A 26,302-nucleotide genomic window follows, 5' to 3' on the forward strand; every position below is an offset into this window, starting at 1 on the left:
AACAGTATAACGGTTTGTTAGACCAGAGGTTCACATTTATTCTCTCAGCCAAGAACTGCTTACAAGATAGAAAATGTACCGGGGAACCCCTCATGTATGTTCCTTGGAATAATTTGAGGAAGCCCTTTTTTTTACACTTCTACTTAGGTATGTGAAAGAACAATACAAGATGAATGTATTAGAAAGATATAAGACATATACTAAGATATTTGCACCACATCAAAACAAAATACTCATAACATACATATACACACATTTTAAAAATCATACATGTACATATATATGTTTTATTTATTCAAGTAAATCAAACCTAAAATATATAGTATTTATTTTCAGAAGACTTCAAAACTTATAAACATGAGTTCTTCTAACTTAAAATCTTAATTTAATCAAGTCATTAAATAAAGTTTCTAAAGAAACATGATAAAGACTTTAAGATAAGTCATAATTTGCTTTTACAATAATGACAATAACACCTCAAAAAAAAAAAAAAAATTAAGTTAAAAGTGTTTATTTTTATAGTGCATCAAGAGTGTGTATTTTATTTATAGTGTACACATAAAAATACTATACATAAAAAACATAAAATAAATATAAATAAGCAAAATTTAAAAAAAAAAAAAACAAAAAAAAAAAACAAAACAGACAGACCCTTCAGCGTCCATATCCCCGGACCACTATTTGAGAACCACAGAGCATTTGAATATTGGATGTTCCACTCCAGGAATTAGTTACTAGATTTAATTTTTTAAATAACACGAAAAGTTAAGCTTCAATTTTCCTAATACTGAGATAATTAAATGTACAACAACACATTTGATATCTGGTCTCACTTTGACAATAAAAGGAAACAAACACTCAGGATCACATACGGTAATGTCCCCAGGCATGACAGTGTTGTTTACTTGTTATCAATGCCTATAATTAAAAAAAAATCACAATTAAAAAAAACTCTTTTTCTCACTAACTCCCTCCCTCTTTCACACACACAATCTAATGTCTAAGGACCTCCTTGCAAATGAACCCTCTCAGAATAAATGTTGTGTAAAAGTGTGCATTTTTTATAGGAAGGTGTCCTAATGAAGCAGGCTGAGTGAGAACATCTTAATTCCCGCAGTGGAGCATGATGTGATTGTGTTGGTAATTGCGTTGCGAGGAGCGGGGAGTTTATCGGCCTGGGCCGCGGAGAGGTTTGTGTACGTACTTCCAGAGGATTCCTTTAATCACAAATTGCTCTCCTGGTCTCTTCCCCTTCCAGAGATATTCATCTCTTCTTGTGTGCTGAGGTATCCCTCCAGGAATAAAGAGCACACACATGTTCCACAGGAAATTGTCAGAGGAACCAAGATGGATTACTCATGCTGCGCTGGCGGATTCTCACTTTGAAAAATGATATCAGCCACAGTCTTCCAGATAAAAATAATCCCGGCGAGCAGTACATGGGATGCAGACGGGTAAAGAGGGTTCTGACCTAATCTCAGAAAACATCTCAGAATTCACTTTATCTCTGGTCTGAGATTTATTTGAGTTTAGTCAGTCAGCACCGGATTCTTCACAGAAGCATGTTTTACAATCCCCTCCCCCTCCTTCTCCAGAAAAGGAAAAAACTGCTAATATAGCAAATATACGGCTGGACTAATAAATGATTGAAGATTTACAGCCTTACATGATCTGAAGCCTTAAAGATTTAAAGGATATACTCTGTGAGTAATGCAGTTGGATGTAGGAGGCATATTGCTGGCAGGGAAATTGATCAACTGATCATTTTAATGGTCTCTAAATACAACAAAATCAATTAATGCCTTTAATCGCGAGTGACAGGCAAAGGCTGATGTCCAGTCTGTCCATCAGGGACGTGTCCTCCAACATTCATCAGATGCATGTTCAATTGTCAAGTTTAAAATTTCAGTTAAGCTATTAATATCTCAAAGCCTGCTCTCTCTCTCTGTCTCCCCGTGCTGGTTCTCTCTTCTTATACTGTGCATGTGGAGACAGTAGAGCTGTAGTCATACATTATATAGTCAACAATCCTCAGCGGTTCAGTAAAACCTCGGTGGGCAGAGTCAAAGACCCATCATTTTTCTGGCTAAGTTTAGAATGCTGCTGACAACCCGGCGGCTTTCTCGCTACTTTTAGCAACTTTTCAAGACCCTTTCGGCAGCTTTTGATCTAAAAATATTGAACAGGATGACCAATTCACACACCCTTTTAGACAATTTGAAAACGTATAACTGTAATGTATTTTAAGAGGAAATCTGTAGCCAAGAAAGGACTCAGGGTCTCCACACATCATTGTGCTATAGAAGAAAAAACACTTTATACCAATCACAGTCATCTTGTGTGACACTGAGCCCAGGAAGCAGCAGTGGAAATAGTGAGGGGAAATTGTCTGGTGGAACATTTTCATGTGGGAAGGGAAACCTCACATAAAAATGTCTGAATCCCACTAACAGAAAAGGTAACAGCTGTTAGCTTGTTTATGTTCATGCCATTATCAACCAGGTGCTAACTTGCCATTTTCAGCATGTAGGTTGCTAGCTCAGAGGTTGCTGTTGTTTCCCTTAGGGATGGGGACTTAGCAAATACAGCCTATGTCACCTGAAACTGGCGCCTGATGGCAAACTTTTACCCACTGTCTACATCCAGTGAGTCAGACTAGTTGTTTGCCGATGTCTCAAAACCCCGCAAAAAACTATATATAACTGTTCATAAAATGACATATACAACCGTTGTGGAGTACCAGCGTCAGGCGTACTGGACCCTCAACATTATATGGTTAACGTTGTCACTGTTTGGTTAAGTTTGCGCAAAAATATCTTTGGATAGGTTTAGGATGAGGTTGTGGTTTTTAAAAGCTTGGATGTGTTCGACCCCTTCATCCACCCTAACCTCCTCCCTAACCACACTTTGCCCGTTGTCGCTGTGTACGTCACCTGACTTCCTCTTTTGCTCCTGTCATAATTATTATGCCCATTAGAGGTCGGCACCCAAACATAAATATGGTTCATAATAAGCTGTTTGCACAGGCAACATACAATGTGCAGTCATCTTTCTGGTGAGGACAGACTGATCTACTGACCATTAGCAAATGTCTGATCTCCTTGGTTAAGTCTGTTAAGCTTTCAGCTCTTGCATAATTTACCATCTGAAGTGCTTTTGCTGGCTACTAGCTAATTTAGCTTGTTAGCTCTATATTGACCTTTCAGTGTTTCAAGATGACAAAAACCATGAAAATTGGTCTTAAACATGGACCTGATGGTTACAAGAAACCCTATGGTTCTAAAAGACTGATGCTAAAGCTAACAGGTCCCAGGCAAAAAGTCCACATCCTCACCAGCTTATGATCCATGTAGAAGATGTAAAAATGAGGAAACAGCATTACTCTTACAAATATATTGCAATGCAGAGCTAGTTAGTCATTGTATTTGAGGAAATCAGTTAGGAAACTGCTATTGTCAGGCCTTTTTTAAACACAGGTCCACCTGTATCCTCACAAAATACTGTAGCATGAAATGTTCCTTGGCCTTGAGAGTGATTCAATTTAGGTTCAGCACTTGTTAACTGGACATACTAATATTTGCACCTGTTTAAACTATTCCTTACACTTCTGCTCTTTTTAGTTTCCAAAGGCAAACACAAGGACTTCAGTTTACTCAGTTAAATTCCTGGATGAACTGGATCATGATTATGTCATTTGATCCCATAGATTCTCAACATTTGAGCCAAGATAGCCTAATATTGCTGTCTGACATAACTTCAGACAGAAAAGGTCTTTCCAAAGGCATTTATTAGTTTCTGACTCTGGAGAAGTGTGAAAAACAGTGAAATCCACCCAGATTACTGTATCTCTGGACATCCGTGTAACCAAATCACACATATTTCGTCTTTTCTGTGGGATCTCTATGTAACCTTTGATAGCTAATATAATAACTTACGCAATATTTTTCACTTCACAGACTTGACAATCTCCTCTTGTGTAACCTACTAGAAATGACATCTCTAATTCAGGCAAATGCCTGTAATCCACCCTTGCAGGACCACAGTGAGCAATGTGAAGATCACGGATTACTTGTTCATCTAAACCAAATTTATCTGATGATCACAGCATGTCAAACACATGGTACAGTCCCCCCTGCTTAGAGCCACAAATATATCAAGCTAGTGATTCATAATTATCTACAGGGAAGTGACTCGGGAAGCCAGTGACCAAGGGTTGGACACGCAACATGAGAAAAACAAGGCAGAAGAAAAGCTAGGATTATGAAGCCATGCAGTCCTGCTTCTTACTGTTACTAAAACATATTCAAGCCATCATTGTCTGCAGTAGTTTTCCTATAGCTTTCTATATAAGCTGGCCTTCCAACATCATGAATCCTGTGCCATAATAAATTATTACTTTATCACTAATCAATATATCTGTTTTCCTGACCTTCCTTCCAAAAGATATGGACTTTGGCTCTGCCCACTGAGATTCAAACCAGCCAATGAGATTATTTCCACCTCCTGAGCAGCTCTAACTCTGAGACATGTTTGGATAAATAAAACATTTAATCTGCTATGCGGATGTGTTTGCTAGCAGGCACCTCTGAACAGTATCGGCGTTGTCTGCAGCTGCCAGGATCAGCAAGGCACTAATCCTCAGCTTGCTCCCATTCTCAAGCGAGGAGGCGGGGGGGGACCGCACTCCTTCAAGTGGCTTTTTTTTTCTTCTTTAAAAGCTACGGCCAGGGCGGAGAGGTGTCGGGAAAGACAAAATGAAAAGCACCAGTCAGCTGTCCGCGGCAGCCTTGTCAGGTAGTAAACCTTTCCTCAAGGCAAAGTAATGAAATAAGTCTTTCCGGGCACATAAGCTTTCAGTATTCAGGCCTGGCACACTGCTAACCTCCACGGAGAGTCAGAACTCCACTTCACAAGCAGATGTTCAATTAGAGGCAAATGAGGAAATTAGAGATCTGATGAGAAAAAATGTGAAGTGACATTTAAACATGATAAACAATGTTTTTAATAAGTTTAACAGCATGCAGGCTAGGAATGAGGAGACTGAAATAGCAGAGCTGGGCCGTCCGTTCACAGATCATTTAATCACCACTTTTATTAATACACCTGTTTCCATACAGGGCTTATTAATTCCTAGTCTTCATAATATCAAGCCCTGAGACATTTGATGAGACTCTTATTAAAATCTCCTCGAAACAGAACAAAGGCATCATGGAAAGATAAGAAGATATGCGATAAGTAAATTAATGCAAAGTTCGCCGCTGTGCCTCTTCCACGGTGTTGGTGTTCTCCTGACGCTGATTCTTTCTGGAGTGCGTCTGGCAGAGCAGATGGGCCTATAAATGGAGATCACTCTGCGAGACATCTCTTCATTTACGTGACAGCCATGCTTATTTGCTCTGCCAATGTAGGAGGGATATATAATATGCAAAAGGGACAGTTTACCAGTGGGTCATGACTACAGATGGAATCTGGCCAATCCGGCTCCAGCGAGTGTTGCTCTCTCCACAGACTAATGGACTAATCAACATCCAGGCCACATACAGATGCCCTCCTGTGTCTTCTCACTTTAACTCAGGAGGCCACTCAAAAAGTTGTCATGTCGAGCTCGCACCTACAGCTCAGACTAGCAGACTCCACTTAAAGCTATAAACACACCTAGCAGATGATTTCCAAACTGCTCCGGGCATGAAATGAGTCAGAGAACATCCTGCAATAGTAATTTCTCATGCTCACTGATTCATGCGTCGCACACGCTCTTCAACGTGTGTGTCAATAGTTTGGCAAAAGTAAAAAGCAGAATTTAAGAGGCCTCGAGTGTACATCTGAGCTCAATTTGTGACAAGTGATAAAAAAAGAAATATGGGAGGAAGCAGAGGCTGACATCCGGGCCAACTTCCCGACGGCATTTCATTTCTCAAAGTAAATTGCACAGACTTTGAAAACAACTGGCCAATTAACATGTAAAACTGTTCAGATGTGGCCATATTTGATAGTACTTTCTTTGACAAAAGTAATGTTAAACATGGAATTATTGTGAAATGAGATATAAAGCTCAAAAACTAATGGCTGTTTCATTTAATCTTTAATTCTTCAAGGGGACTGGACAGTAAAACAAGGCCTTGACAGACTTTAAAATACAAGGAACCAGAGGAACGGACTCGAGTGACATGTCACAGATTTGATGACTTTGAACTCAACAAAATCAAGAAAGACTTGCAACTCGATTTGGATTTTAACACCACTGACTCCCCCTCAGACTTGTTCCATTTGAGTTGAAAACATTTGACATCTTGAGTAAAAAGTCTGTCTTTTAAAAAGCGTGCCATAAATCAGTTCCAACACTTAACTGCCCAGATCCACAGCTTCCAATCCAGTTGCAGAAGAGCGCCATGAAGAACTAACGTCACGCTTCTAAGCTCCAGTTGGAAAAAAAATGTTCACATTCAAAAACAAAAACCAAATTTCAGTATGCAAAAATGTTGAAAGTTACAGATGGAAACTCCCAACTTTGTTCTATATGTGGTGCTGCTCAAAGAACGGTAAGTCAAAACTAAAGGTGACATAGTTAGCGAGCTAATGTTTAGTTAACATTAGCTAAACTCAAAGTTTACTCAGGACTTGACGTGGGACTTGTCAGTCTTAACTTGTGACTTGACTTAGGACATGGGACTTACTTTTGACTTGCAAAATAATGACTTGGTCCCACCTCTGCTCAGAAATACGAAAAACAGTTTTCACATTATCTTGACAGTATTCATCATTCTAGAATTTACAATAAAATTAGACAAATATAGATGCAAACCATGTTTTATGAAATGTGTCAACAGAATGAATCACTGATAATTAAAGCTCCAAAGTAAATCACATCTGTTGTACCCAGAAGACGTAGAATTGTGTCAAACATAATGTGACCCATCTCAAATTTTATGTTTCATAGTATGCAATGGTAGAAATAGATCTGAAAATCTGTACTCAAGTACAACTACTGTTACATTATTAAAATATTACTGGTGCTAAAAAAAAATGACTTAGCAGTATTTAATCAAAAGGTCTTGTGTTGCTCAGTGGTCATGGTCACTGCTACAAGGTTACAAAAAAACTAACAATCAATTAATCTTTAATATTTTTTAGATTCAAAATACATTTTTATTTTCTTATTCTCATTTTCAAATTTTGCTGTTTTTTTGTCAAATTTAAGATTCCTTATTCAACAAATGGCTCTGCCAGACAGCAACAAAACGTCAAGTGAGGTGCAGCCACTGCTATTAGACTACTTAAACTATTGATTAAATTAAGATTAATACATTTTTAATTGGTTAAATTCAATCAATTGATTCATGATTAGTGATTAACATCCTTACTCCAAACCTGTGCTGCTGCAGTGATATGTTGTTTTCATTGGCCTGTTTGCTACATGAAAGGTTTGATAATTCAAATTCTACTCAGAATTCATATAATTTTAAAAGTAACTATAAAAGTTACATATGAGTAAAAGTATATACTTGAAAATCTACTCCTCAAAGTACAACCCAAAAATACTTACAATAATTTGTAATTAGTTACTTCCAGCCCTGATAGCACGTCAGCAAGCTATATTTCAGATCCATCCAAAAAATCCTGATCACAGAAATCATGACCAACAGTTTAAATGTCTAACTCCAGAATTCAGCACTACATAGTTTTTTCTAACATGTGTAACATGTTAAGAAGAAAAACTGAATTCCCTTCACACAGAATTTAAAGTCAAACTGAAATTACAATTCCTTTTTGCATTTCACATTTGTAGGTTACTTCATGTTGTGATTCAAATCACAGAACAAGCTAGTTAGCCTAACTCGCTAGCTTTCCCAGTGATATAAGGAACCCCAGAAATGTTGTACAAGGACAGAAGTCTTACGTAAGTTGGTACAAAACTGACACTATGTGGGCTTGCTGGTAAAGTGGAAAAAATGTCCTATGTTGACATTTTGAGGCTACAGGCTGTGATGTGACAATTTTGGCACGACCTTAATTTTTCCAAACTTATCCTCTGCACATTGTACACAGATCTTTTGACACATCGTGTTATAATTAAAGCCACCGTTCTGGCCAATGATGCCAGAAAATTGTGCCATCTGGCCAGAAGACACTGGTGTAAACACTTCTATTTTTAAGCCTGCTCATTGTCGTGTTTCCTCTTTACCCATGGCTGTCCCGACTGATTGTCTGAATAAGCAGTGATTTACTCGCAATGTGTGATAAAGACGCAGCTTGTTTGTACTGACGCACCATGAATGCACTTACACAACAAAGCAGTGTTGATTTAGATGCTTTAAAACCACTGAAGAGGGAGTGTTTTCCGACAAGATTAGTGTCTTTGTCTTATCATGTCACAACCAAACCAACCAATGAAGGCTATTTTTTGATCACTTGCCAAGCAGGCCACTAAGACAATGGCTGCTGTGAGATTTTTTGGCAGCATTGTGCATTTTACTTTTAGCCAAGGTTTTAATAGATGCATCAAAACCTAACTTTAACTAGCTGATGAAAGAAGGTGAAATTGGTGTTAATTGTAATAATGTGTAACTAAAATTTCACATCCAATTTTCATCTCCCACTATCTTTTGTTGTATATTTACTGACAGTCAGAGATCAGTGAATTGCAATAGTTTTGAATTAACCTTTAAAAAGAAGGTTCTGCATTTGCACCCAGAGTGCAGGAAAGTTCCTGACAGCTTTACTAAGCCATGATATATGAATTTTAAAATCACCAATATTTTGGAGACATGTTTTACAGTCTCGAGCTTCCCCCTCTCTCTGGTAGCTTCCTTTATGTTTCTGTCTGTGTGCCGTGGGACTGTACATCTCTGGTTGTTTGAAACCACTAATCTTGGGTAAGAAAGAGCTGATAAAACTTTGAACAGATGTTACCTTGGCAACAAGCTTCCTGTGCTCACCTTGTTCAAAGATGTCACTCAAATGGTTACACTCCCAAGTGCACAGTGACTGCTACAGCTACCTGCTAACACCGGTGCACCATTTTACACAGTTCACCATTCCAGTAGGTGTGTAACTGTACCTGATAGGAGTTTCTGGCCTGAAATCATTGGAGAAATAGAGCATGTTTGGAACATAAAACTACTGTCAGCTTTTCTCCTGTTAAGGGACAAGAGATCCACAGCTGATGTATGCAGAATAAATAAGGTGGCAAACAAGCATTACAGCACCTTCAAATGGTTAGTGTCTCTGTAGAGACACAGCACAAGCCGCAAGTATATTAATCACCTCTTAACTAAAGAAAAACAAAGATATAAAAACATGCTACAAGTTTTGGTCTCTTACAATCTATATACAGCACACAGCGCTGTATATTGTGTCACTAAAGTCGCTGCCAGAGCTCCACTTTGTTGATCTGTTTTGTGGAGAATCCCTCACCTTACACCGCTGATCTGGATGAAAGTGGACAAAGGCACAGACAGTTGTATGTATTTGTCATCTGGATGAGTCAATAATGCTGCCGTTTGGGAGGCGAAGGATAAGAAAGTCTTCACAGTCAAAGCAAAGGTGAGTAATAATTAACTAACGTTAGCTATTTAACATTAATGAATGGGTTTTAGTTCAGGGTCATTGTGGTCAGTGTTGTAAGGCAGTGATGACAAGGCAGTATCATTTAGTTAGGTTAACATAAAATCTCATGACACAAATATAATCAAAACTGTGTTCAGTGTAAATACATGTGTACTTTGACGGCTGCCATTGTTTGCCCTCCTCAGGGACAGAGGCACGCTTAATGGCACAAATCCACAATCTCATCCGTTCTGGGTTTTCTTTGTCAGATGGGATTCTGTAGGATATATTTAGAATATTTTCACTGCTTTACCATCCCGTCAGACATACGCAGATCCACTGTTATAGAGAGGTGAAGTCCCTCCCCTGCTGCTGGAAGACCATGGGGAAAAAATACCAATAGTCGTGCATGGCAAGAGACAAATATTTTTTTTGATCCTGTTTAAATTGTGCCATAAATAACACATGACGTTTTCCAATTTAAAAGATTTCTTTACAAGTCAAGAAAGTTGCTGTTTGTTGACAAACTGTTGAAGTTTAAGACATAATTAAAAAGACTACACACCCAGATGTCATGTATTTGACATCATGACTTTCTTGACTTGTAGTTAATGATGGAGGCAATAAATTATGGGTCTCTTGATACTGACAACCATTCATATTTTTTCTAGTCCCATGGGGCACGCCACTCTATATAAGCCAAATATTGGTCTCTATGGATCAACCAGACTTCACTGACAAAATCACTAGTTTTACCTCGCAGAACATGTCAGTTGCCTGTCTACTGCTGCTGTGATTGGTTAGTTTGTTTGTGTTATTGCGTGACTTTGATGTTTTAAAAAGAAAGTTCAGATTCAGCCGAGTCACACAATACCACAAACAAATGAACTGATCAAGGCAGTGGTAGACCAACAACTCCTGTGTTCTGTGAGGTAAAATGACTCTTTTTGCAAAAGGAGTCTGGTTGAGCCACAGAGAGTGATATTCAGCTCATATGAGCAAGGAAAAGGCTTTCTGACTGGAAATTAAAGTGATGAAAATATTCAAAATAAAGCATACATTCAAACTGACTGATTGATATTTATGGGTGTGCCTTTTTTAAATGGCTAAAATATGTTTTACTGCTGCCCCTGCCCCTACAAGCCACATAGATCATCAAAGCAGACTGTTCCTGGAAGCCGAGACACCTCAGTTTATTACTGCACAAAGATATATCAGGCAGGGAAAAGGTTTCTAATTTTAAACCTAAAATATTATTTGTGGAATCCTGAACTCCTAAATTGGGTTTCTGAATGTCACAAATGCTAATATCATTAGTTGGCTCCGTCCAGAGCTCAGAGAATGTTAATGACTTATTATTAAATCTGAAATCCTTTAATAAATGCCACTAAACTACCATTCAGCAATTATTTTCAATTAGTGGAAGTACTTGGGATTTTAAAAAACAAAAAACAAATCAATACATGAAACACATTTTTTGACATATTGCGTGTCATCTGTGTTGTGCACTTAGGGACACAGCAGGAGCCCAACTGGCATTTTGACTGGGCAGCAGTTTGCCAGGTGCATTTTGCTCTTGGAGTACCATCTCCCCTCAGCAATTATAATACACATAAAAGGACCGCGTTCTGCTTCCACAGGAAATCCAGCCACCAACAGGGTTCATATTTTTCCACCCAGTCTAAATACCTTTTTGAGCGACATGATGCATAACCTAGAGAAAGAAAAAAAATCATACAGTGCAATAAAAATAAAAAAAAAAGAAAATTTTTTGCATAAAACATTTGCATCACATTGCCATATGTCAAGCCTATTTTAGATGTATGACCTTTTGGGCTGCGCTTACTAAAAGGAATCGCCATGGATACCTGGGGCATGCTGAACCTCCGACCGTCACTCAACTAGCAGGAGAGGAGAGGAGCAGGGTGTGAATGTTAAAGAGAAAAAAAAATCATGTATTAATGAAATATCACTCAGTCAGATTTCCCAACTAATAGAGTGGACGTCTTACGGAGGTTTTCATTTCACGTCGTAGTGAGTAGACATTTTACTTTTTAAAATTGCTCAGAGTTAATCAAGACACTATTTTTAAACCACAATTCTTTTTTTGCTTCGATGTAGAAGGACTAGGGAATTGACGTTATGGTTGAGACACATCTGAGCAACATTATTGAATTAATTTGTCAAAAAATTGAAAGTTTAGTGCTTTAGTGCTTGAGCAGTATCCCACCTTTTTTTAACCTAGGAAGTACAGCTAAACCTTTTAATGTCTTTCACACAAGCAAAAAATTATTATAAAAGCACTTTTTTAAACACATTTTTAATTTGCTTTAAGTTGTGAATTCTTGTTGGAGCATGGGCGTTTTTTTGGTACAGAGCAAGTTTAGAAATTGAAAATAATTAAAGTGAACCAAAGCTTTCTTAATTTTCACATATATAAATCCTTAAATAATAGATTTTCACAGAAAAATTGGAAATGGAGTGTTGGTATTCATATTTTTTCAGGTTTTTTGGTAGGACAGTTTTCATCCCAGTTCTCAAGAATAGGTGATATAGTTTTTCAACTAAAGCATTATTATCCTCCTTTTGTAACGTGCACCAAAACACACAACAGGCAACATTTATCCGCTGTGCCGCCGAGGAAACACGCTGCAGCATCACAGCGCCTGAAAACAAAAGTAGTGGGATTTGTCCCAGCCACACCCAAAGCACTTTAATGCCTCCCTCCAGGGGTAAACACCTTCTTCAAAGGTCTGAAAGATCCAGCGCAAATATTTGCATGACTGCCAAAGCCGATCGAGATAAATACTCGAGGTTTTTTAAGAGACGCCGTTTAATGCGGGAGGGAGCAGCATCGGGGTGTCAGCACATCCTGCGGCGGCTCACGAGAGGGCGGCTGATTGAGTGTGTCTGCTGTGAGCGGCCTAACAAACTTGATTTCTTCCTCGCCATAGTGACATATTGAAATGGCATGTTTTTTAGGGCCGCTCTTCACGCCTGACACGGCCCACTTACACACTCATCAGCAAGACCTGCTCTGCTCTGCGCTCTCAGCTGCTTTGTTCCAGCTGATGTCATCTAAACCTCGTCCCTGCAGGGTTGTCTGGGGTAGATAAGACACCACCCTCGCCCCCCCCCCCTTCTGCTGGTCTTCTGCAGAAAAAAAAAAAAAAACGGGGGCTGCTGCTATGAAGATGGATTACCCAGCTGGTGACACGAGTTCCCTTTCCGCTGAAGCCACGGTGGAGTGCTAACGCAATTAAGGCAATTAATCTTCAACAAAAGGGGTTCACAGCTACCTCTTATGAATTTGCACCTTTCTGTACAGGTGCATAACTAAACAGCCCTGCTCAGACATGCACGCACACACAGACTGTACATGCATACAAACACAGGGCTTTTATCTGGTCTTAAAGGGATAGTTCAGATAGTTTTGAAGGGAGGTTGTATGAGGTTCTTATTCATAGTCAGTGTTTTACCTACAGTAGATGGGGTTCAGCTCGCCCCCTGTTTAGAAAAGCAGCAGGCGTCCTGGTGTAGGAAGCTAAGCAGCGTGCTGCTGTGGACAGGTCAGCAATAAAATGGATTTCAGTCACCTAAAAAAAATCAGCTTAAATCAGCTGTTGCCAAACTTTTTAAGTACAGTTACAAACGATCTGTCATGGAAATAAAGAAGAGATTAGCAAATATAGGCTCAGAAATAGATAAAGTGGTCTCCCCCACTGATTCAAGTGAGGCCCGGTCATCTAGTTGAAATACTCAGAATACCAAAATTATATAATTACACCACCATTACATTTTTCTAAACTCTGGTTTTGATATTTTCATGACTTTTCCTTGTTGTCAGAAAGCCTTTTCCAAGGAGAAGCCACTGTCATATAAACCAAGTATCACTCTCTCCATATCGTCCAGGAAAAAAAATGAATTTTACCTCACAGACTGTGGGACTTGCTCATCTACCGCTGCCTCGATTGGTTAGTTCATTTGTGTTATTTTGTGACTTCTGTGTTTTAAAGGGTTAGTTCGGGTTAAGAGTCACACAATAACACAAGCAAACTAACCAATCGAGACAGCGGCAGACATAGATCACTAGAAAACTAGATGTGACATTATATCATAACTCATGGGATAACCGTCCACCATCTTACCTTGATGTTGTTAAAAATTTCTATCTATGGCCAGCAACTGGCTGTCAGCTGTGCAGCACCTATGACTTTATTAAAAGAACCAAAAAGATCAGGGAGAGTGGCATCACTTTCCACACGTCACTACAGAGTTGATGAGAGATTTATAAGGGTCAAATAAAACTACAAAAAGTTAGTGAACTATGTAACTTTGCTGACTGCTCTCAAGCAGGGTTGGGAGAGTTACTTTAAAACTGTAAAAAAAACATAGTAACCTAATCCAAGATTCACAATATTAAAGTAACATAACCTCCTGTTACTTTTGGGTAACCCCAATACCAAATACTCTGATTTTCTTTGGCCTAAAATAATTTGTTGGTTTTTGAAGTTGCTGATTTATTAGTTGTCCGCCATAAACTTATTCTGAGGCTTGTGTTTTTATCCACACACTGTTCCAGTCAACAGTTGTAATCCTGCTAATAATCCCCATATTTACTAAATGTATCTCTAACTGGATTACGTCTTTTTCATTTGTAACTATCCTATTTCATGTCTCCAGACAAATCCAGTAAGCCAGCTACATTGCAGTCAACACAAAAAGTGGATTCCAGGAAACTCAACATAACAGCAATGTTAGCCACATTGTTGACAGCAACACGTAACACAATCAGCCGACATAGTTATTCGAGTTCCCCACATCTAGCTAAGGAATTATCCATCTTGAATGCTGCAATCAGTCATCAGGGAGGACTTTCTGTTTCTCCAAATATTCAGTTGCCATATTTCATGGCATTCATTGGCCCATTTAAAGGGATAGTTCACACAAAAATGAAAATTTAGGCTTTAGGGGACTTGGATTACACCAGACAAGCAGTACATTTTATGTTACCATTCACTTCAACTGTTTATCAGAACTGTCAACTCCAGCAGTGTTTTGTGAACTAAAAAAAAAAAAAAAAAAAAAAAAGAAAAAACTAAGCCTGACCTTCAGTTGGCATGACGGTGTGTAGATAATGATGAATTTTAATTTTTGGGTGAACTATCCCTTTAAGATTGAATAGCTTTCTTGGCTCCAAAATGCAGACTGAAAAGTTTGGATACTAATTCAAACTGTACTCAGATACAAATTATTTAAATATTATTTTAAAAGTAACTGAGCAGATTCTGCAGTATATTGCATAGAATTGCATTAAAGCCTTGAAAAAATACTCGATTTGAGCTGTAATTCATTATTTCCACTCCTGCTTAGCTTGCTACACCAGTACTCCTGCTGCTTCTCCAAAATGAGGGCATGTCAACCCACATATAAGTACAAACACTGACTGTGGATAAATACTTCATAGAACACCACTTAAAAATCCAATCTGCCCCTTTAATATGTACAGAAAAGCTTAAATAAAGTTAATGAGCAGAAATCTCACACTCGTGCTTCTCACACAGCTGATGTGTGAAACCAGGATGTTGCTTCTTCCACCATTTGCAGTTCACTCATTTGCATCAGAGGCCTGCTTTCACTGAAGTCTCCAAACCATTTTCCAAACCAGCAGCGGGATGAGACTGAATACTGTAGTCGACCTACAGGCAGGACGGCTATTATTGGGCAGCCGTTTAAACGACAACTGTTCTAATGATTACAACAACAGATGCTGAGCGTTTTTTTATCGTGCGGCATACAACGCAGGGGTGTATGTGTGTATGTCACAGATGAGAGAAGAGGGAGATAATAGGAAAGAGAGTAAGTGGGAGCTGTAATCAGCACGTTCAAAGGCTCTGGCATGTGTTTTCAAGCTCTGTAAACAGTTACTCCACTGCCTAGCATGGCAATACAGTCCGTCATCATGGCAAAATATTTCCTTTTAATGTAATACAGCTGGTGGTGTTGAATTTTAATTAAAATCTGTGCTTCTTTCTTCTTCATTTTGAAGCAGCTGCACAGGTGGTCTGAGCCAAATATCATTTATTTAGTGCGAGTAAAAGCATTAAAACATATTTCTGAATATCGGTCAGACTTTTATAACTACCACAATAATGACAGTATTTTGGACAAAAAAAAAAAAAAAAAAAAATCAATCAAAACAAAAGAAATCCACCTACTAATTGTCCATTAGTGCAACAAAGAGCTACAATAAATGGCTGGAGTAAATCTGGAACAAAAGAATTCTGTGGTTTGAATGATGAGTAATTGATTAATGCCACCTTAATAATTCAAATCTTGAATCATTCATTATTTATCACAACAGACACCACGACTGCAACAAATCGAAGATTAATTCAATTCAGAGTTCAGCAAAACTAGGTTTAAAATGAATAAATGCACATTTAAAATTAGGAGCTCTGTTGAACAATTAAAAACTAATCTCAGTTTAGTGAATCCAATTTTATTGATTTGTAAACCAAAATTAAATAAAGTTTAATCAATATGGAGATGTTTGCTTACTCAATTAAAGTATACATGAGGAGGGTTCGGCTGCTCTTTATTCCTTAATAAAAGGTTACATTGTTTGCTAGCTACCCAAAAAAGTTAACAAAATGTTACACTGCTGACTAGCTATCTAAAAAATTACATTACATGATTTGCTAGCAAGCTAAAAAGTTACACAGGTTGCAAGCTAACTAAAAAGTTAACAACATATTACTTTATTTGCTAACTAACTAAAAAGTCAAAATTGTACAGTGTTGGATGGACAGCTAAAATGTTAACAAAATGTTACATGACTTACTAGCAAACCAAAAAGTCAAGAAAATGTTAAAGCTGGCTATATAGCTAAAAATCTGACAAAATATTACATTATTTGCTAGCTAAATAAAAAGTCAATTAAGTGTTACACTGTTGGCTAGCTAGCTAAAAAAAATAATAAAATATTACTTTGTTTACTAGCTAACTAAAAAGTTAACACACTGTTTGCTAGCGGGCTAAAAATTTGAGCGAATGTTACACTTTTTGCTAGCTTGCAAAAAGTTAGTTATAGTTAGTTCTCTACAGAGAGGCTCCAATTTCTCCTCCGTTGAGAAAAACTTGTTGACAAAATTAATGGAGCAATATGGCCAAATAATAGAAGATTAAAAAGTGGACAATGGCACAGCAAGGACAAGAAGAGACTGCTGTTAGCAACTGGCAGACTGGAGTGAAAGAAAGAAAAGACACATCATAAAACTGGGTTGAGACTGTCCCTTGACTTTGCTCAAACTTGCAGTCGTTTAATAGTTAAACTGCCTCAAGTGCAGGTTTGAAGTTAATGTTGTATCACAGTTTAAAGTTTTGGTACTAAAGAATTTAATTCATCTTGTTGCAACATAATTTAAAGTCAAACAATAACTGAACTGGATAGTTACAGAAAAATAAAAGCACTTAAGGATAAGTATGAAGTGATAAAATTGAAAGAAAACAAAGCATCTATTCAACATTGGGACAGACACTGCCTTTTCATTCATCACTTCAAGATGTCAATGCACGTCACACCAGAGACAAATGTGAAATCAATCCTAACCATGAATTCAAAACAACAGGATCAGAATGTCCCAGGTGCTGAGAGGCTGAAACGTGTGATGGAAGTGGCACAGGGCGAGTGAAGGGCACCAGCAGCGAAACCACTATGCAAATGCCCCGCCACTTTGTTTGACAAGCAACAACACCGCTTTGTATATATGCAAAGCCTGGCAAGACACTGTGCACACAGCCCTGCTGTCACAGCCGAGTCATGCTAGAGTGGTGACACCCAATGGATGACCCCTGTCTGCAATGAGGCTACTGGGCCAGACTTCACACTTCATTCTAACAGACGCACACAAACACTGCCGAAAGTTATCACATGTAGCACACATCCCGTCTCTGGGGTCAGACGTGGCAGGGCGCTGAGCTCGCCCTCTGTTCCTCAGACACTTGGAAACGAGTCAGAAGTTGAATAATTTGATTTCTGGAGCCTCGATCGTCCCCGCTGAGGTGAAAAGTACTTGATTAGCACTCTGAATTTACTCAGCAGCCGGTCTGTTTGGCCACCTCTAAAGATCTGGAGATAAAACACGGCAAACCCCATTAACCATTACTCAGTAAGGCTTCACGCTGCTTTTTCTCTTAGCTGGTCTGTGAGTGTTCTCAGCACATCTGAGGACTGCATCAAAATCTCTCTGTGGACATGGAGCAATAAAATATGCCACAGTGACTGACTGGAGCCTTTAGCTGTACCTCCATTCACTTTGAATTTCAAAAAAATCGGACTGAAAAATAAATGGTTGTAGGAATCTTGCATTCCATTAAACACTGAATATTCTGCTAAGCTGGAAGTCCACAAAGTCAGTTTACTCCTATGAGGGATGTTTTTATAAGCATTTCTGGGGCACGTTTGCCCGATTTATTTTTTGATAGGGGACAGTAGAGAGGTGACAAGAAAGGAAAGGTCTCAAACCCAGGGGATGTTGCTGTTACATGCACAGCATCACAAACTCCAGGGCCACCAAGATATCCACATATGTGGTTGGGCTGTTGAGCCGTACTCTGTGAAGTGACTGAGGGGGCTTTTAAAATCATGAGGGGGCAATTTCTTTTTCATAAAATATTCATTTATTTAACCATGCAATAGCCTCAGCAGGCTCAATAACAACAACATAAGGCTACTGTTTCAAAAGGAATACATTTAATAATCATAGCACTCCCATGAGAACATAGTTTTTTTGGACTTATGAACATTTTTCGGTCAAAATCAGCAGGGGGAGAGGCTTCGGAACAGCTGGATCCTATTTTGGGCGTAATAAATGTGATGTTGGATCCATGCATAGGCTATCGCACTCGCTGGTTCTTAATCCAGCATTTTAGGCTGTATCTGAGGCATTTCTAATACTGGCATGAGTGTAGGAACAACCCTAGTATATCACACAATTTTAATAGAGCAACAAGGCAATGTGCCGCTGTGCGCAACTGCTTTGCAGCAGAGTAAGCTCAGGCTTTAAGACTGAAAACAGCCCTGCATTAAAGACAAGGAAAATCAGCTGCTTCGGTACTTATGTCTCAGATAACAACAATTAAATATGAACCAGTAAGGCCAGTTTTGAGCAATAGAAGCCCCAGTTTGAAGGGTTTTCTGCAGAGGTATAGACAGACAAGTCACAAATTTGATGATCAACTTGACAAAATCAAAAAAAAGACTTGTACTTTAACATCACCGGCTTGTGACTTGAAAATACTTAATACTTTCCACCAAAGATTAATTAAGTGTTATTTAAAAAAGAAAAAAATCATTTCCTGAGTCAACAAACATTAACGCCATTCTCATCAAGCTGACACTTAACACCGCAGATACACTTTGCTGACAGCATCCAATCAGGTTGCACCATGAAGAACTAATATTACGTTACTGAGCGCCCGCTGGAAAACACTACACCACGGATCATTTTTGTTTATGTACAAAAACTATGCAGTGGTTAACCAAGGAATTGCCATATGAAAGATGTGTGGATCAAAACTTACAGGCAGAAATGTAAAAACTTCCAACTTTATTTGACATTTGAAGTTGCACACAGAATGGTATACTGAGGCTCTGTTCTTAAAATGGCTTTACATTTGATGACAAGCACATTTAGGACTCAAGAGTCAATGTGTAGGACTTGGTAGTTGACTTGGACTTGCCTGTCTTGACTCTGGACTTGAGTGCAAAGACTTGAGGTTTACTTGTGAGCCCCACCTCTGCTTATCAGATGCCAAACACTGTTCACTAGACAGTTTATAACACTATGAGACAAAATATGACAACGCTGTAAACTTTCCACGGCTGCAATCATTTTATCTTCTGCAGCATTGATTGCGAGGTAAACAACAGACATGCAGAGCTCACTGTATCATCAACAAAGCCAGGAATGTGTGCTTTCACTTAAAATAGCCAATGCACAACCTTGTTGGATAATGCTGCCGAGCTAAACATTTTTTTTTTGCATTGGCACCCCCGCTGTGCTGCCAGTCTGGCCCAATTCAAATGACTGAACATGAACTAACAGATAAAGTGAAAATATCAAACTTTGCAGACCCTCAGGCTTGTTTCCAGGATAATCTATTGAAGATTTTACAAAATATCTTGTTACAGTAAATATAATAGCTCACTCAAGAATAATCACTTCAAATGTCATTTATTCTGTAGATGTTCATGCGTCTGCTTAATTATAAGTGTACTTTCCCTTCAGAATGTATGTTTCAATGCTTAGCAGTTTTCTAGGTGAAGTTTTCAGAAATCACAAGTCATAAATTCAGAGGTGGCAAAAGTACACACTCTACTCGAGTGGGAGTACTAATACTTGTGTGAGAAAAAAGTAGAAGTACCGATTCAACTGTTTTAATCAAGTAAAAGTGAGAAAGTACAGGCACTGAAATGTGCACAAAGTATAATGTAAAAAGTCGTCCTCTGGAGGACATTTCTACCAGATGTTTCTGTGCAGCTGAAGTGAACCTCACCTTTTCTCTGTGACTCTCACTTTCTGTTTCATCTCATGTCTTTTACGTCTTGTTTCTTGTTTGCATCTTTTTCTTCTTGTTTCATCTTTTTTCTCAAATTTTCTGTCATTTTTAATCTTTTAAATATTTTTTCATCTCGTTATGTCTTCTTCCTCTAAGTCATTTTCATCTTGTTGTGTCTTTTTTGTCTTGTCACATATTTTTTGTCTTTAACATCATTTTTTTTCATGTTACGTTTTTTGTCTTATATGTTGTATTGATCTTGTGACATCTTTTGTCACTTTTTGTCTTGTGTCTTTTTTGTCTTGTTACTTCTTTTTCATCTTTTACTTCATTTTTCATCTTATATCTTTTTCATTTTGTTACTGATGGACTGATGGATGCACTGAGGAAGTGTCTTTTCAATGTGTTATTGTCCCAAATATTTAGATTGAAATTGGTCTTGATGTTGGAAAGGTGGTGAACTATAATGCAAAATAAAAATAATTATCTTCACACGCATCAAAACTAAAGTAACAAGTCTTTTTTTGAAAATGTAAGGAGTAGAAGGTATAGATATTTGTGTTAAAATGTAGGGAGCAAAAATAATACAGCAACAAAGTATTTATGCTTTGTTACTTTCCACCTCTGCATAAATTTGATGCAATATTATGTGAATCTCCTCCAATATTTCAACCAGCAGGAGGCAACATCAAACTGAAGATGAGTGTTACATATTCAAATGTGAACAAGATATAACATCTGGAAGCAGTGAGTGTTGTTTAGCATAAGAGGTGTCTGTGTTAATACACATGAACACGGCCTCCAGGGAGACATACCTGGATAAAAGTAATGAGAAGACATGCAGGGAGAGGTTTGGCCATCCTCGCAGTGGGGGGAAAAAAAAAACCCAGAACGAAAAAATGTTGTTTTACCTGTTACTTTCTCTGAGTGGTTCGCTGCCCTTCCGCCATGAGACCACACCCCAAGGAGACATCTTGGGCTTGCACTCGATGAGCGCGTCTCCTCCCACCTTCACCAGCGTCTGGCTCCTCAGTTGGTTGTGAGAGAAATCTGGGGCAACAGCTGAGACAAGAGCAGCATGTTAAAGCCAAGTGTTTGTAAAAGGCTCACATCTCTTCTCCTCCAAATCATCTCTGATTATTTATCTAGAGTTATAAATACACTGCATGATCACCAGACACTGGATTACACTCTTTACAATGAGAATAATTAGCAATCAAAAAGCTAAATAATAATGCCTGAAATTGATGTTCTGGAGTTTAAGAGATCGATGTAACTTTATTATTATTCTCAGTAGGGACAGAAATGTCTTGTTCAATCCCCTGTAATAACATTCTCCAGCTATAAACCACTTTAAAAAATCTGTCCTTTTCAGAAGGTGTCTGATACTGTCTCTGACATCCTTTTTTCTTAAATCTCCACCTTGAGTTGGAGCGGTACACTCGGCCGTGGTGGTGAGCCTGATTCCGATCAGCAACATGATCAGGATGAGGCGTGTTGGAGGCTGAATAGTGAATGAGGGCTGCTGCCAGCCCAGAGTGGAGAGTGACAGGCCTGACGGGGCAGATGGGTGAGGCTGGTGAACAGAGCTGCTCTGGCATACATCACTGTCAGCCGGACGCATTCATCTTATAATTAATGCTTTTCAATTAGCGACCAATAAGAGAGAGGCCGGAGGTCATCCGGCTGTATTGAGCAGGGGAGGAAGACGGGGCAAATTTGAGAACAAATATGGACAAATGTGTGCCGGCGCACACGTCTCCATGCCAACGCACGTACTGTATGCACGCATGCGTCCCCGTTTGCAGCCTTTTTGAGTCGTGACCTCCAAGAATAACATGAACACCACATGAAGACCATTGCTTTGACTCGCACAAATGCACTCTACTAAATTTAGTCTAAGGCAAATTATATCACATTTATTCCCCAGTCTAAATGGCAGCCTCATTTCCCATCATGCCTTGTGCTGGGCTGGGCATGTGCAAGTGCAAATGTAAGTTTCTAGTTTTCACCGTTAGTGAGATGGCCAGCTGTATTTTGCATATTTCTGAGTGCTTGAACCTTATGTTGGATGTCTTTAAGGGGCTGATGGTGCTGAGAGCTGCTCCAGGACTCTCTTGCTACTTGCTACAATATATATATTTTTTTTTTTTTGTCTCCACGGCCATCTGGCAACCCCCAGAAATTAACTCATTAAATTAACCCTTTGAAGTTCTGATCCCTAGACTGACAAACACTGCACTAGAAGTCCACTGAGATGTTATTATCTGTATCTGTATCTGTTCAATCAACAAAATGATGTCTCTGTATCAGTATTCACACAGAAGACCAGATGTGGGTGTGGTTTATCCTGGAAGCCATGTTTAATCAGGCAAATGTTGTATTTTGTAACTGAATATTAATTGGCAATGGAATCATTGTGCCTTCAAAGCATCAAGTTTACTTAATATTTGCATTTAATTAGTTATGAAATATTTTCACATCCTCATTCTTGTACTTTTTTGTATCTCTGTCACAATCTCTCTCATAACTCACAAACTTTCATGAAAGTTTCATGAACTGAATCTCACCACCAACCCTGTAACTGAGGGACATTGAGCGATAACAAACTGGAAAAAAAAAAAAAAAAAATATGAAAAAATAATCTTGAAGGGACTAATCTTAAATTGCAACAAGGCCATGTTCATATTTCTTGTGTTAATCTTCCTCCAGTTCACAGTGTCAGAATATTATACATATATTAATATTATACTATATTATGATACTGAAATGAGAGATGCGCGATCCACCTTTTGTCAATTCTGATCTGATTCTGATATCCAGCGCCCTTTTTCATTATGATAATGATTATGAGTATGATCATTATTACTATTATTATTATTATTATTATTATTATTATTATTATTATTATTATTAGTAGTAGTAGTAGTAGTAGGTGTAGCAGTAAGATTACATTGAACACTCTGAACACTCTGGAAAACTTGTGTAGTTTGTGTAATGGCGTCCTTCAACTATTGTGGAGCACTGTAAGAATCTGGCTTGTGACATTCACATATGGAGCTGATAGGCTGAGAAACTGCCCTCATTTACATAATTATCCCATGATGTATTGCTGAGAATTTATGTTTGCTTTTGTTGTGTTCCAAAATACAAAGGTTACCGTTACTGAACATTACTGCATTATATTTTGGATTTTTCTTTCCCAAATAACAACTAGCAACCTCAGGTATAAGAAGTATCTGTTTTCATTACATCATTTGTACTTTTCCGAATAATCTATTTAGATTTTGGTGCATCCCTTGTGTGCGCACACACCCACACACACACCCACACACACACCCACACACAGCCAATGTCTTACCTATAACTCGGAGCTCTGCATTGGAGTAGACTTCGCCGTGCTTGTTCCCAGCCACACACTGGTACATTCCTGTGTCAGACAGGGTCAGGCGACTGATTGACAAGGCCCCATTGGCGACCTGTACGCGCTCCTGTGGACATAGAGACACATGCCTTTAATATGCCTTATTCCCAGTGCTCATCTACATAAAAACAGGCAACCAGTGGGCCAGTGAATTATGGTCTGGAAGTGACAGACGTGGCAATAAATCTAGGTTTTCATCACTAATGGAGGGAAAGGCTTGGGTGGATGGAGGCAGGCTAGCAGAAAATGACCCTAATCAATCTGCATGTTTATGAGAGTGAAATAAAACCATGCCCTATTTATATCTGCGACTGCACCACAGGGCCTGTTTCCCCTTCAGCAGGAGGAGGGGATAAGAGGGGAAGGAATATCGTAACATCTGAGGTATAATGCATTGTGAAAATTGCTTTTCTGATAGGTATGCCACATACATACTAAGTGCTGTTTACATGGTCAAGCTGCACCTCCTCTTCATCTGTTTGGACTATCGTTTTCGCATCCCTGCCGGAGAAAATCTTGCTCGTCACTGAGCCGTCAAATTAAGATCTACTTAAGGACGGCTGGGCCTGATGAACTAAAAACTCAGTTGGATCAGTGCATCTGTCGGACATTTAATCCTCAATATACGTTTATCTCTCTGAACTCGGGGCCCTCACTCAACTCCTTCACTACTGTATTAAATCCTTGAGCAGTTTTCATACATCTCCATGCAGCTGTGTCAGGTTGTGCCTCCTCGTGCCCTTCATCTCCTGTGTTTTCCCCAGGCTCGCCCGTAATGTCATTAGAGCCCATTTCCATAGGGGTGTCTGAGCGGCCTGAACTCCAGTCGCGGGGGATTAAGGTACTGTCACATGAAAAGAGAGACCGTCCTCGCTGAAAGATCACAAACTAATCCTGTGTTTGAGCAGGTTGTGCCTGAATTTCCATAACGCTCTGTGGCTCTGGATGTGCAGGGGCGAATATCCCTGCTGGCAAAGGAGGCAAATGGTGGCGTCTATCAGTCTGTGCATGGAAAGCACTCCCGTTTACGGCTGCTATTAATTAAGCATGACGTTCCTCTCAAATCAGCAGTTTTTCATGCAGAGACCTGGGGGGACCATCTGCACGCCTTATGCTGAAGGAAAATGATTGGCAATGTCATTTGCCAACAACACTGGGTTGATTCGTTTGATATAAAGCTGCAGAAACATGCAAAAGTGTAGGTGGCATGAAGGAATGACTTTTCTGGTTGAGGAAAGTGAGTTTTGTGGGTTTGATTGCTGTCTGCAGCTATGTTCCTCCGAACGACTAATTTCTGGAAGAAAGATTTTGTGAGAACGATGCAAATTTACATTCACATTACAGCTGTAAAACTTAAAGAAGCTACATTTTATATTACCATAACACTACATCCACTACTGTGGATACAAGGATCTTTTTCTTCCAATGCAATGATGAGGGACAGTGGTTAGTTCACATGCACACTAATTTCCCAGTATTGTCCAGAACATGTCAGTATTCTGAATTTGATCCAGGTCATGTAAACATGATATTATGTTTGTATATTCTGTATTAAGGCAGAGGCACGCAGCAGGTGGAAGTGCTGCAAAGTGCTGCGTCACGTCAAGTCTGGAATGAGAAGCAGTTTGGCTGAACACAGTGGAAGCTTTCCGGCTGTTTTCTGGTCACAGGTAGAGCTGATCTCTAAAATAACCTCATGAATTTAAAGCTTTTTATGTGTTCCTGGATAACAAGTGGACCCTCCCTCTTTATTTCCCCATTGTCTGTCTGCTGCTTGTCTCTCTCCTTTTCTGTAGACACAATGGACAAATATGTGGAGAAAGTGCATAATTAAAAAAATATAACCACAAGCAACAGTGATGCTACTTCTATTAAATATAGTAGATGGCAGATTGTCATATTTCTTCATGTGGATGAAAAAGTAGGCACAAACGCTAATGAGTGGAGAGAGTTGGAAAGCATGGGATACATATTTCATCATTTATCGGATTTAGATTATTTCTATTATATATAATACGTCATTTAAATAGCAGTAGATTATCGGGCTGTTTTCATGCCAGATTCACTCATGGAGCACGTCAAAAATAGGACAGTCCAATTAATTAACATGGCTGCTGAAAAGAAGAGGGCAGCATCTCGGTTCACTTTGTGGTGCCTCCACCTACTGTGTGCCTTGGCTGTTATTCAGAATATACTATTTTCTTATCAAAATGTGGCATACACTGAGATTATTCAGGTTTTAGGAGCATTCTTTGGACATGTATGCAGTGCAGTCAGAATCTGTGTCTCCATTGGTGTTTTTAACGCAGTTTTTTTCACACAGGCTCTTGCCTGTTTATAGTCAGCTCTGCATGCTGTAAACAAACCAACATGGGATGGAAGCAGAAACACATCTACTTTTAAATATTATGTAAGACTTGGACATCAATAGGTTTTTGGATATGGACAACTATTGCAACACCGATCTTTTCAAGAAGGTGGGTGAATGAATGACAGAGGGGGGCTACGTTCACACAGTGGAACAAATCCATCATTGGTGGAAAACTTTGAAAAACAACTATTTTGATACAAGCAAACCAATCCACTTGTTCATAATCAGAGTGGCTGCTTGTAAACAGGAATATTAAGAGCAAAAACTGTCACAATATTTTGTGCATGTAAGCATAGTCAATAAGAGGCAAATTTGCAGCCCATTATCACAGCAGTTTGTGAAACACTCATGAAATACAATCTAGAGATTCGTGCTCACTGGGAAAATTTATCCTTTTT

At 38.9% G+C, this 26,302-nt stretch overlaps 1 protein-coding gene across 2 annotated transcripts in view; it reads right to left on the reverse strand.

The window, feature by feature from the left end:
• cntn4 (contactin 4) overlaps window positions 1–26,302 on the reverse strand; it is a 262,790-nt gene that overhangs the window by 48,361 nt on the left and 188,127 nt on the right. For both annotated transcript variants that reach the window (XM_084727589.1, XM_084727582.1), the window contains exons 10-11: window positions 23,471–23,600; window positions 21,021–21,171 (exon numbers count right to left, since the gene is read on the reverse strand). In XM_084727589.1, coding sequence (XP_084583715.1) covers window positions 21,021–21,171; window positions 23,471–23,600 — 281 coding nt within the window. The remainder of the gene's footprint in view (window positions 1–21,020; window positions 21,172–23,470; window positions 23,601–26,302) is intronic.

The sequence above is a fragment of the Lutjanus erythropterus genome, chromosome 2 (genome assembly GCF_056507025.1).
Source record: "Lutjanus erythropterus isolate fLutEry1 chromosome 2, fLutEry1.hap2, whole genome shotgun sequence".
In the NCBI taxonomy this organism is placed as follows: domain Eukaryota; kingdom Metazoa; phylum Chordata; class Actinopteri; order Lutjaniformes; family Lutjanidae; genus Lutjanus; species Lutjanus erythropterus.